Source organism: Chelmon rostratus, chromosome 3, assembly GCF_017976325.1.
Source record: "Chelmon rostratus isolate fCheRos1 chromosome 3, fCheRos1.pri, whole genome shotgun sequence".
In the NCBI taxonomy this organism is placed as follows: domain Eukaryota; kingdom Metazoa; phylum Chordata; class Actinopteri; order Chaetodontiformes; family Chaetodontidae; genus Chelmon; species Chelmon rostratus.
The window spans coordinates 23997633-24009993 of NC_055660.1; the positions used below are offsets into that span (position 1 = coordinate 23997633).

The 12361-nt window shown below is 41.5% G+C and overlaps 1 protein-coding gene across 1 annotated transcript; it reads right to left on the reverse strand.

The window, feature by feature from the left end:
• Positions 1–263: 263 nt before the first annotated feature.
• lrpap1 (low density lipoprotein receptor-related protein associated protein 1) lies at positions 264–9763 on the reverse strand. Its single transcript, XM_041933161.1, has 8 exons — positions 9479–9763; positions 8736–8880; positions 5666–5796; positions 4644–4764; positions 3407–3562; positions 2368–2450; positions 1641–1817; positions 264–482 (listed from the first exon to the last, which is right to left on the reverse strand). Exons 1-8 carry the CDS (start codon positions 9638–9640, stop codon positions 414–416), a joined length of 1044 nt encoding a protein of 347 aa, XP_041789095.1. The 5' UTR covers positions 9641–9763; the 3' UTR covers positions 264–413.
• Between the last annotated feature and the right edge of the window lie 2598 nt (positions 9764–12361).

The following is a 12361-nucleotide window of genomic DNA, read 5'->3' on the forward strand; positions in this document are numbered from 1 at the left end:
AAGATTTGGCCTTCTTGGAGCACTGCCACATTCTGAGCCAGACGTTTCTTCTACACCCGTCTGCCATTAGCTGTACAAATAAATGTCGCTACAGAGTACCAGATTAGTATGAACCATTCTTCTATTTGATCTGTACCGTGACTGATAATCTGACCTGTTATTGATCACAAAATGTCCAGCTGATTTATAAGAAATCTCTCAAATGTGTATGTACAAACAACCCAAAATTCATTCATTTACCCATTTCTAAACAAATCAACAACTAATAACACTATAAAAGTAGAAAACACTGATTTTTTTTTTTTTTTACAGTAGTTGAAGGGGAATGGGAGAGCTTAGCGTATGTGGCGTGAGGTGGTGGAGGGAATCATTTCAGTTCATTCAACCTGCACAGACGTGATGATCCGAGCCTCTCAGAGCTCATTGTGCTGGAGTCCCTGACGAGAAATCTTGTTGGACAAGTCCTGCATATGTTTCTTCATCTGAAATCAGAGAATGTGAGACATTTGTGAACATTTAACTCCAAGATGAATTCCTGTACTGAGACATGTATAACATGTGTTGCTGGCATCAAATTCAGAATAAGCATATATTTACAAAAATCAATGTTGATGAGGTGAAACATGAAATATATTGTCTTTATAAGTATATGTTGCCTTTTGTACAGCAACTGTTTTGGGCTGTACCAGCCACAGTGGCAGGTAAATAAAAGTAGGCTAACATTGACATTCCACAACGCATGAATGCGAGTCTGCTTGTTTCACTTGGACACAAGGAGAAACAGAAAAAACAACATGGCGTCACATCACAGGGGTTCAGAAGTCTGCAGATAAAACCTCCCAGGCGGAGATGCAGGCCAAAGAGGCGGAGGCCATAAACGTTTTTTTAAAGAGAAGTGGGGAAAAAAATGATGATGGAGAGTCCTGTGATTGGTTAGTTTACGAGAACAGAAGCCAGACAATGTTCCGTTCAGCATGTCGTTAACATGCATTGGATGGCAATAAAATTGGAAGCTATAAAAGACATGAATCATCCAGATGCCACATCCAGGTAAGAGAGGTACTAGAGGGAAAATCAGAGCTCAGGGATGTGGCTGCCATGAAGGCACAAACCAGCCAGAAGGTGGCCCAGTTGAAGAGGATGAGCATACTGTTTAGGAATGACCATGCAATCACTTCACTAGTTCATGGTTTGTGTGTGTGTGTGGGTGAGAGAGAGAGAATGTCAGATTTAAGAGTTTAAATATTTACATTATGAAATGCAATAGCCTCGTGCCTGACTACAGTAAATCTTGTTTTATTGTTTCTCACATGCAGCTACACACTGCTGGTCGAAACAATGAAGTGGGTGGTAAAGAAGCTGAGTGGCTGGTAGATTTTGAAATCCACCAACCACAGTAGCAGGTGGACAAAAAAGTTAATTACCAACCCTGGATAGGAACAGTATCAGGTGATGGTAACCGTTGTCCCCTATTACTTTCTATCTGCATTTTCTCTGCGCTACAGCAATGTTTTTCTTGCCCTTTTTGTGAAATCATTACCTTTTACTGCCGGCGAGCAGTCAGCCATCGGACAGCAGTTTTGTGGTGTTTGATGGCAGAATGTAGAGTAAGTGCACATGACCTTTTTGTTCCTCCTTACCTTGTAGCCCATCTCCCTGGTCTTCTCAGCAAGTGTGTTGTACTTTTCCTGGTTCTTCCTGATGTGCTCTTTATCTCCCAAACTCTCCACGTGTCGCAGCTTCTGGTGGGAAAGCTCCAGCTGCTCCTTGTAGTGGCTGTGCTTCTCCACCTTGGTCTCGAAGTGATGCAGCTCCTCCTAAGTGAACGAGGAAAGGAGGACAGCGAACGCAGAGGGGTGTAAGTTCAGTTCACCTTCAATTACACGCACAGCTGCACTGAGGGAGCTGATATGCATCTCAAGCACTGACTCGAGAGGAAATGTCAGAGAAAAGTCGAGCTGAATGCTTTCTTGTGATACATCTGATCTTCAAGCCAGATATCCTTAAAAAGAATTGAAATTTAAATTGAGTTGCTCACTGTGAATCTCTGCTCGTGGGACAAAGGGTGAAAGGAGCACAGAGAGATAGGAGAGTGGAATACTTGTGCATTTCAAATGTATACTGCATAAAATGTGATCATAATAATGTGCACTCTAGGCTTTATGGCTTACCATGCACAAGCACTTAGCTACCAAGCACACAACAAATGTTAAAGTTAATTACCAAAAGAGCACTTGATTAAAAAGTTTCTAAGAGCTGTGCTCTAACAGCGAGGCTGCAGCACTCTGATAAAACAGTGTTATCTAGAAACACACCGGTGAACACAGAAGCGTCCAAAAAAGCTGTCACACGTGATGTAAGCACTACCTTGAGAGAGTCCAGCTCATCTTCGCTGAGGTTGGCTCTCTTGGCAGCCTCCCACAGTTCAATCACACGGGGCTCCCGAAACTCTGTGGAGGGAGAACCGACGGAGGGAAAGTTGAAGATATAAACAGTCCAAGGAGACGGTTTGGAGCCTCACCAATACACGCACACTCGAGAGGGAGGGAGCTTTGAAGAGGAGCAGTCACAGCAGATGTTTTGTAAGATACAATTACAACAACAAGCAACCCTAGTTGTTCAGTCAGTTGGTACACACACAAACAATATGAAAGAGAAGAAAACTGCTTGCATTCGTAGCTCAGCTTGAGTTGCTGTCACAGATTTCTCTTCATTCGCACAACCTGGATGTATAAGAACAACCAGATGGAGAAAACAGGGAGTGGGAGATTAAGACTGTTTTGTGCAAGAGGAGGCAGGAGGTGAGGGGAGGATGAGAACAAGCGATTTCGAGAGAAAAAACCTGAAGGGAACTCAGGAGAGAGGAAGTAGAGAAGTCTGTGTGGCAGCAGCAGGAACATCCCCTTCATCTAAACTGCCTGACAGACTCCTGCTGAAACCTGCACAACTGAGAGCCCATGCATACTCTGCAGTGCACTCGAGCAATAGCAGCCAAATACGAGACATAAAAAAACTAAATCACGAGAGAGCGAATGAATGTTTCCACTGAGTTAAATTGCAAACTGGTGTATGTCACTGGATGGATGCAGCAATGTGGGCTTCTTTCAACAACCTCCTTCAAACACTCGTTTCACATCCTTTCCATTTTTTGAGGCATATTCAATTTGACACTAAAAGCACAAAAAGAGTTAATCCGTTAGTATATCAACGCTCGCCAACTGTGATACGACAGAGTGAGTGTGTTATTATGATTACAAATCCTAGCGATTAAGCTGATGAGATAAATGCGGAGTGAACCTGAGATGCAGAAAGAGACAAGCTCTGTGTGTGTGTGTGTGTGTGTGTGTGTGTGTGTGTGTGTGTGTGTGTGTGTGTGTGTGTGTGTGTGTGTGTGTTTCTCTCTCACCGCTGTCTTCAGTGAAGCCCTCGTGGCTGAGCTTACGGAGGCGATCGAAGCCCTGGTTCAGATCTCTCATCTTCTGCTTCAGGTCCATGTGCTTCTGGTGCAGCACATTCTCTTTGGCATCGCCCTCCAAGGGAGAGATCACATTCTTATGTATTTCTGTTGAGGTAAACAGATGGAGGGAAAGAAGAGGAGGTGGCGGGGCCGATGGGGTTGGGTGGGTGTGGTTCAGATGGGAGCATGAGGAAGGGAAGTCGCCATGAAACAAGAAAGCACGAGAAATAGACAGAATAAAGGAGGCGGAAAAGAAGAAAGAAATTAAAGCAATAAAAGAGACAAAGAAAAGCAGCATTTAATAAGGAGAGTTTAGTAGTGGCTATAAACTACTGAACATTTTATGACAGGACAGGTTTTTTCTTCATATATCACCTTTATTTCTTCATAAGAACCTGCCTGTCTCAGCCTAGAAAAGGTGAGGGGGTAAAATGCGGACAAAGGCCAACACGGCAGCACCACACCGACGGGAAAAAAAAAGGCAACGTCAGGATGAACTGAAGAGTAGGGAACCTAGACAGGCAGTATAAGTGTGTACAGATGGAGGTAGTGTTGTGGAGGTGCGTGGAGACTCCCCTGAAGGTATCATGTGATTGGCTCAATATTTAAATGCATCAGACAAGCAGAAAAACACCCCCGGCTTGCTTGGGCAGAGACATAGAGCTGTGGTAAAGTTCTGGCACGGAACAGCTGCAAAGTGTCAGTCACGTCCGATGGAAACGTGCCTGTCCCCCCTACCCCCCTGCCTATCTGAAACTCAGCTCAGCTGTGTGTGTGTCAGCTCAGCTTAAAGCTCACAGCTTGATGTGATGTGACGAGCGCTGATAGAACACAGAGCGGTGGGTGGCAACATGTGCAGTCGGATACCTGCCACCTACTTACATGACCACAAAACCGAACAGACAGAGAGTACTTCAGGCTGATTTCTGGATGACTGAATTCAGCAATAGCAGAATTGGTAATAGTCAAATAAGCGTGAAAGAGAGTGAGAAGGTGCATTTCTTTGCAATATTTGACTCTACAAGCCGCCCTAATATATAGTGGTGAATACCAGAGGCTCATAAACTTCTATATAAAGAAAAAAGGCTCATAAACTTGGCCTCAGAAAATACAAATAAAACTGAGAAGAGGTGGCGTGACACCTCTGCTGGGCAGCAGAGCAAATGGAGTGATTCACGCTGCTCACCCTCGGTCCTGCTGACGGTATCCATGAGGATGTTGTACTCGTGGATCTTGTCCTTGTGATGCTGGAACTCCCTCTTCAGGTTCAGCAACTCCTCGCTGGAGAACTTGCCCGAGCTCTTGGCCTGTGGGAGGAACAGAAAGGAGTTAGCTTCAACAGCAGTAACAGAGATATTGGAGAAGAACGACAGGTAGTGGTGGTCCAAACAGGATCATCACTTGCTGTCGGTCGAATTCCTTGACTATATGTTTGTGAAGGTTTAGGTGGCATTAAAGACAGTCAAAATGAGACCATGGCACCATTTTACACAGAATATATGGAATATGTTGTCAAATTTTCATAGAAATCTAGAAATGTATCATCCAAAGTTTGCAACTGCAGTAAGCATAGAGGCATTAATGTTTGCATACATACTTGTGCTGAACAATTTAATCCCATCCCAACAGATACAATTATTAATGGCCAATATTGCTCATTTTCATTTTTCCAAGACACAACTGGTATAAATTGATGCTTACAAAAAAGTTATCACAAAAGAGATTTTCTGTTCTGGTCCTTTAACATACTTAGAATTAAATTGTGTAATCTGGGAAATTCTGAGAGAGCTAGAATAAAACTTTTCTCTACTTTTCCCCCTAAGTGTCCTGTCAATGTTCCAAACAATGTTTCCACAGTAGAAGTTTTTAAAAATAAAGGATTTTTAAGCATAAGAGTGCAGTTACTGTACCAAATGTGAAAGTTGCATTCAAAGATTCTCTGCTGGGTGAGAACTCTGTAACTGTAACCACTTTGTAGGACATTTGGGGTACCTGATCTTTTTTATGTGATGGTTCAGTTTTAGCTGATTTGAGGTTTGTGCCTGTATTTTATCTAACAGCCGCTGTAGAGTTTCAGCCGCCAGCTGGAAGCGGGAGATGTAATAGTTCAACACTGACACTACAAGAAAAGAGGACATAAACCTGACGCACCATTTCAGGAATATATGTCAGTACTTTCCTTCCTCCCTCTTTTGTGCACATACACACCTTGTTCCAGAGCTTGTCCAGCCTGGGATCATCAAATATATCTCCTTCATTGGTGTTGTGGTCCTTCAGGTAGTTGCTCTCCAGTGGTCGAGTGTCTCTTTTCCCATCCATTCCATACTTGGCCAGGATCACTGCATAATAAAACACACAGACTTTTTTGTAATGCTCTGATAAAGGATCCTGACGTGTGCCTGTAAGGAGTAACAACTAAGGCTGTCACGAGAGGAAGCTGTTTGATATGCTGGAACAATCTAAAGTGACTAACACAGATAAATTCATCATTTAAACAAGACGCTAAACATTTAGCATCAAAAATTACCCTGAGGACCTGCAACCCCTGACAACTCATTAATTCAAACATCTCAACTCGTATTAAAAGGAACAGCACAAGGAGGAGCATCAGGCCAACAAACAAGGTTTAAAATCTGATGAGAACTTATCAAAACCAACTAACTTAGCAGCACACGGAGGGTGAAATCTGCGTGCCTTTTGTTGTGCTGCTCCTAAACTGAAAAACTTTAAGATGAAGATCGAGATGAAAGTGCTCATTTACCCTCCCACTCACTCACCTCACAGAATACTACACAACACAAAACTTGGCAGGAGGCCTTAACATAAAAGATAAACAAAAGAAGGCAAAAGATGAAAAAAAAAAAATAAATAAATAAAGATTTGTTTTCCAGGACAGAGAAGGGATGATTACCAATATCTGCTCTGTCTGTGACTAATTTCTTTAATATTATAAGCTATGTTAAAAAATACCAAGCAGCACAATATAAATTAGTTTAGTCCTGCCTCAACATTTCAGACTGCTGCACAGCAATACAAAGCTGGACTTGGCTCTGAAGAAGCTCTGCCCTCATTACGCTGTTCTAGTACACTGCTCCTGCAGCAGCTGATTCAGCAGGCCGTTGGTAACCCATCAGTGTCACTTATTAACTAGTGATACTTTATTAGGAGAGTGTCTACATGCAGAGTGCTAGCCTAAAATCCTCATTAACAGGATGCTAGACCTTGTGGACAATCTCTGCAGCACCGTTGGGCTTGTATACTTCACATTTTATGGGTTGAGCTGAGGGTCTTAACACAAGTGTCTACAAGGGGTACAAATAGTAAATCAAGCTAACAATCCCAGATCAACTACAAGCAGGGTGTCAGGATCTGTCTCCAGGTAAATCAAACTGAGGGTATCAAGCAAAAGTGTTATGAAAAAAAAAGAGAGAGACAGAAATGATGCTTGAGCCCAATTAGAATAGCTCAAGAAGAAGGTAATGATACAGTAGGGAGAAGGTGACAGATTTATATTTAGCCAGAGTGTGACTGTCAGCTCCGCCTGCAGCTGGAAGGTCACTTCACCACTGGGGTGTGAGGGAGGAGAGGAGTCCTGGGTGGGTGGACTCCTGCCTGAGGAAAGTGTCCACTGGCTGCTAGCGGCAGAACGATAAACAGGTGTGTGTGTGGCCGGGCCATTGCCTGCAGGTGCTGAGTTGACACACTCATACACCAGCTTCAGATATAATAGGGACTGGACTAAACATTTGATCATCAAAATATGCCAGCGCCGTCCTTTTACCACCTCAGAGCAGCAGCTGTGTCTGAGTTGTTAATACGTTTGTTTCCTCTCACATCTATGTGTGAGTGACACTAATTCGAATTTAGCTGGTTTGCAAAACTAAAAATATATTTTATCATAACATAGTTAAAAACTACAGCGACATCTGTATTTGTTGGTGCTTGGGGCTGTTAATTCTGCTTCATTTCTCTGCATACTGTTTACTAAATGAGCCCTGAATACTTTCTACAGAATCAATAGCTGCAAAGACTCATGGGATGTTTTAATCCTCTAATGACCATGAGTTTCATTATGAAGTAAATATTTCTTTGACAATATTTCATTTATACTCACATACATGATAAATCTTTATGTTAACAAAGCACATAATGAAATTTGCTTGCTTGTAGTATGCAGTATGGATACGGCTCCAGTATTGATTTCAAATTGAGATTTTGGACATGCCGGCAGTATAACCTTGATAGGAATGAGGAATTATATTTCCTCTGAGGCTTGGCTGATGCAGTGGAAAGTACAACATTAGTTATCCTACCAGCCAAAGGGCAGAGTTTATTACAAAATCATCATATCCAGAACAATGTATTCCTTGGCACTAGTATTTCAAGCATGTGACTGTGACAGGTACCTTTGACCACTGAACTCTAAAAATACGTGCTTCATCTGTCATTAGCTTTATATATGTTGGCTTAACAGATCTTTTTAAACCACTGTCTTTAAATGGCCCCACTAATGAAGTTTAACAAATTCTGTCAAGAATGTCTTAACCTTTAGTCTGTCAGGAAGGTGCCATTTCTCCACAGTAGCCTCTAAATACAATGTGCAAGACACAAGGTTATAAAAAATCGACATCAGCATCACTTTCTCATTGCTAACACAGATTCTGGTTCCGAAAAAGTAGCAGTGAATAATATGCAGGACAAAAGATATTGCGATTGCAATATGACTAACAATTTAAGTGTGAATGGTAATTTTTGCATTTCATTTTCACTGAAAAAATATAAAAATGATGACGATGTGATTGTTGCTGGGGCCTCTGCCAACAAGCATGTTCTCTTATGTCTGGAATAACTGATTTGTAGACTGGAGCATCTCTGCAGCACCACAAGGCTTATTTAAAAAACGAACGTTACCTTTATGAAAAAAATTGCAGCTCCTGCAGTTTGAATATTACTTTTCATCATATTTGGATAATATTTCGACTAATTGTTCAGCCCAACTAAAATTAGAGCCGACCAATGCTTTCTGCTTTATTCAACTAAGTAATTAACATATCCATGTAAACCACCTGCAGTATCATTTATGAACAAAACTACTGAGGATTTCCATTTTGTACCATTTGAAACACACCATTCAAGGCAACATTTCAAGCATAATTACATCAAAATCATAACAGTTTCAGCAGAGTGGCATTACCACAGATGGTGACTGAACAGAGTGAGTTCACTGGACAAAATGTGGACTATCACTGGCTGCACCAGCGGGCAGGGACTGTCTCACCATTAAAGTTACGTCGCAGCTGGGCCTCTTTCTCCCCGTTTTCATCCAGCCCCTCCACCTTCATCTTCTTCCACTGCAGCTCATCTTTCTCCTGGATCTTCAGGTCGCTGTGCAGCTCAGCGTGCCGCACCGGGGACAACTGCATCTATCAAAACCGCAAACAAGAGCCAATATAACATAGGTTGGACAGAAGGATGGAGGATGGTAGCTGCAAATTTAAGTCAGGGAGGTTTGTTAACGACTTCAGCTTCTTCAGAAACTTTTATTTTGGTGCAGCTGGAATACACATGCATGCTGGAGAAGAGTTGTGCGACTTGGTTCATTTTGTTGGACTTGTCTTAAAGCTCACACTGGTCTAACATTGGTTTGAGTACTGCAGTCTTCTAATGTGGACCATTAAGACTAAAGGGGATAAAGTATTAACTTCTCTCCCTCAACATTTTCTCAACAACTCTCCAGCACCAGACAAACTAAACTATGCTTGTCCACTTGAACACCTGCATTTGTGGATACGAGTGCAGTACCTTCTTCTTATCTAATTAAACTGTGTATGTTACCTCCATGTTCATTTAAACTACTAAATATTCAGACTGTACTCTCCTGAGAATAGAGCAGTGACGTTAGCCGAGCTAAGACGCTAACATTTCAGCTAACGTCACTTGTGTCAGTGTGGCCGTGCTGCTGCTCCTGACAGCTGTTTGCTACAGATCCACATTAACCATCTTGTGCTATAACATACGTACCCTTTTAGCCTTCTCCCACACCTGGTTCAGCTTAGATATCCTGAACTCCGCCGGCTGCCCATCACTGCCGCTCGGCTTCTGCTCGTTCATTTCACGAGAGTATTTCCCAGCCATTACACCCACGCCGAAGCACAGAGCAACGACTAAACACTGAAGCTTCATTTTAAATACAACTATAAACAAGCAACGACAGAAAAAAACGCCGAAAAAATACCGGCTAGGATAAAAATATTGCCCGACGACACTGCGAATATCTCTGTTGTTATGGCTTAAAGAGTACCACAAGTCATGTGTTCAAAATAGGCGGGCACTTCCTTAAAACATGCATTCTGGGATATGTAGTTTCTTGTCACAGGTCGTGTCTTATTGGTAAGGCGGACACCACCTTTTTTGAACTACAATTCCTGAAATGCCGCTCTGCGCGGTTACCTGGCAACGAAGGCTGCAAGAACTCTGAGCAAATAGAAAGCCTCCACGCGTTTTACATGATTGGATGCTGCACACATCACTGTAGGCTACAGTACGATGGAGGGCTGTGCGTTATACAGCAGGAGTTAAAGGGATTTCCTGGAGTTGTCCTTGGAAGGTGGGAGTCTTAAACAGATAGTTCACTTTCAAAATAAACTTTCCCTCTTGTGGACTGGAATACAGCTCCCACAAATGCTGTGTTCCTGACTAAGAAAGTTCACATTAAGGTGCCTCGTAATAGATAATCTTGCTACAATCGCTCAGCAAAATTCACTGACTCGTCTGATATTAGTCTATTTTGCTTAAGACAGTTTATTTTTAATGGAGTTGTTTGGTAGCTTAGTCTTTTTTTCAATTTGTAATTGAACAGAGAAATGCTAAAAAAACCAAACAGCTGAATTATTGGCCATTTTTATGTAGACCTCAAATTCTAATAAATGTTTGTTTTGAAAAACTGTTAAAGATTACGCTTGTATGGAAATTTTGCACACTGTATTTTACGTTATTTCTTTCATTTTTTTGTTTTTATTATTCTCATACAATTTTGTGTAGTAGTGTACAGATATTATATATATACTGTGTTTATTTTACTTATATATACTTAGAATATTTATTGGTTGCAGTATCCATCCAGCTGTTGTAAGGTTTCTGAACATTTGAAACGTGTGACTCATAAAAAGTTCTCCAGTACTGGACCAAAGAGTTAAGAGGAGTTACAGTGAAGACACGCACACACATGACAATCCTATATAGGAGAATGCAGATAATGTACTTAAAGAATCCATCAAAGTACATACACGCAAACACACACAAACACACACACGCACGCACACACACACACACACACACACACACACACACACACACACACACACACAGTCTTTATGAAGTAGTGATCGACATTGTTCATGCCAGTCAAGCTAATTGAATTTAGTAAGAGACAGAATGAGGGCAGGTTTTTTATCATTGATCTACTGAACTGGTCGCTTTTACAAAATTGTTTCTATAGAGTTCATGCCAAAACACCACAATTACTGGACTGATTCAGTTAAACTATATTAAACTGGGAGACAGAGAGGGGAAAGTGAGATAGTCGGGCTCAAACACATTATATTCTTCTCACTTGCGTTGACAATATTGTTTTAGAACTTTCTGTCAATAAATCTCTGCAGCTGGATTGAATTGAAGCGAGAGAGCGAGAGAAAGAGAGGATGAATAATGGACTCGTGGGTGAGTACCATGCAGCAATTTACATCTGCTCGACAGAAGACCAAAACACATATTTTTTCAGAGCAGTTTTAAAAACATAATACAGTCACGAAAATCCTTCATTATTTACCTGACAATGGAAAACCAATTAGAAGTGTTATTTAAAAATTATTTGACTGTAAACTACACATTGTCTGAAAAGCAGCAATCACTCCTTGGCAGAAGTCAATTTAATCATCTGAAAATGGATTTAATTCAGATATGATCAAATTTGGAGACACAATAGACCAAATCATAATAACCCAGGTGTTCTGTATGCTGTAAATGTAGTGCTGTTATTATACCTTGCAGTTTGATATATTCTGCTATCTGCTATATATTCTGTGGCAGTTATTTGCTGTGACAGAAATTGCTCTTGGCTGGATCAAAGACAAACAATGAGGATGGAAAACTAAACAAGGTGAGTTAGCGGAGCAATACCTGCCAGCTAGTAAATGTTTCAGGTCTTATCTAAGTAGGTGAGAGTTCTACATGGCCGTGGATGACCAAAACAGACCTCACATGTGGTGTCCTGCAGGGCTCTATCTTAGGCCCAGTTCTTTGCAGTCGTTATATGTTACCACTTGGCAATATCATTAGAAAGCATAACATCAATTTCCATAATTATGCAGACGATACCCAGCTTTATATGTCTGTAAGCTCAACTGACTACAGTTATATAAACAGTTTAATTGCATGTATCTCAGACATCAACTTATGGATGACTCAGAACTTCTGAGCCAAATCAAGACAAAACTGAGATGCTTGTTATTGGAGTGAAAGCTGAGAGAGAGAAGCTTTGTGAACACCTAAATCTACTGACACTAAACGGCAAAGAACAGTCAAAAACCTTGGTGTTATAATTAATAACCGTCCTCTGTCCGACATGGTTGAGACATATGTGCCTGCTAGGTTGCTGAAATCCTCTGACTCAAACCTCTTGATTGCTCCTGAGGCCAGACCAAAAAGGCACAGAGAGGCAGCCTTTGTTAATTATGCCCCAAAGCTCTGGAGCAGTCTGCCTGAAGGTCTGAGTTCAGGAATCAGGAATCAGGAATCAGGAATCACTTATTGTCATTACACAACTTACACAAGTGCAACGAAATTATATTCGGTTACAACCCGTCCCAGAGGACACAAAGGCACAAAAGACAGTACAAATAATTG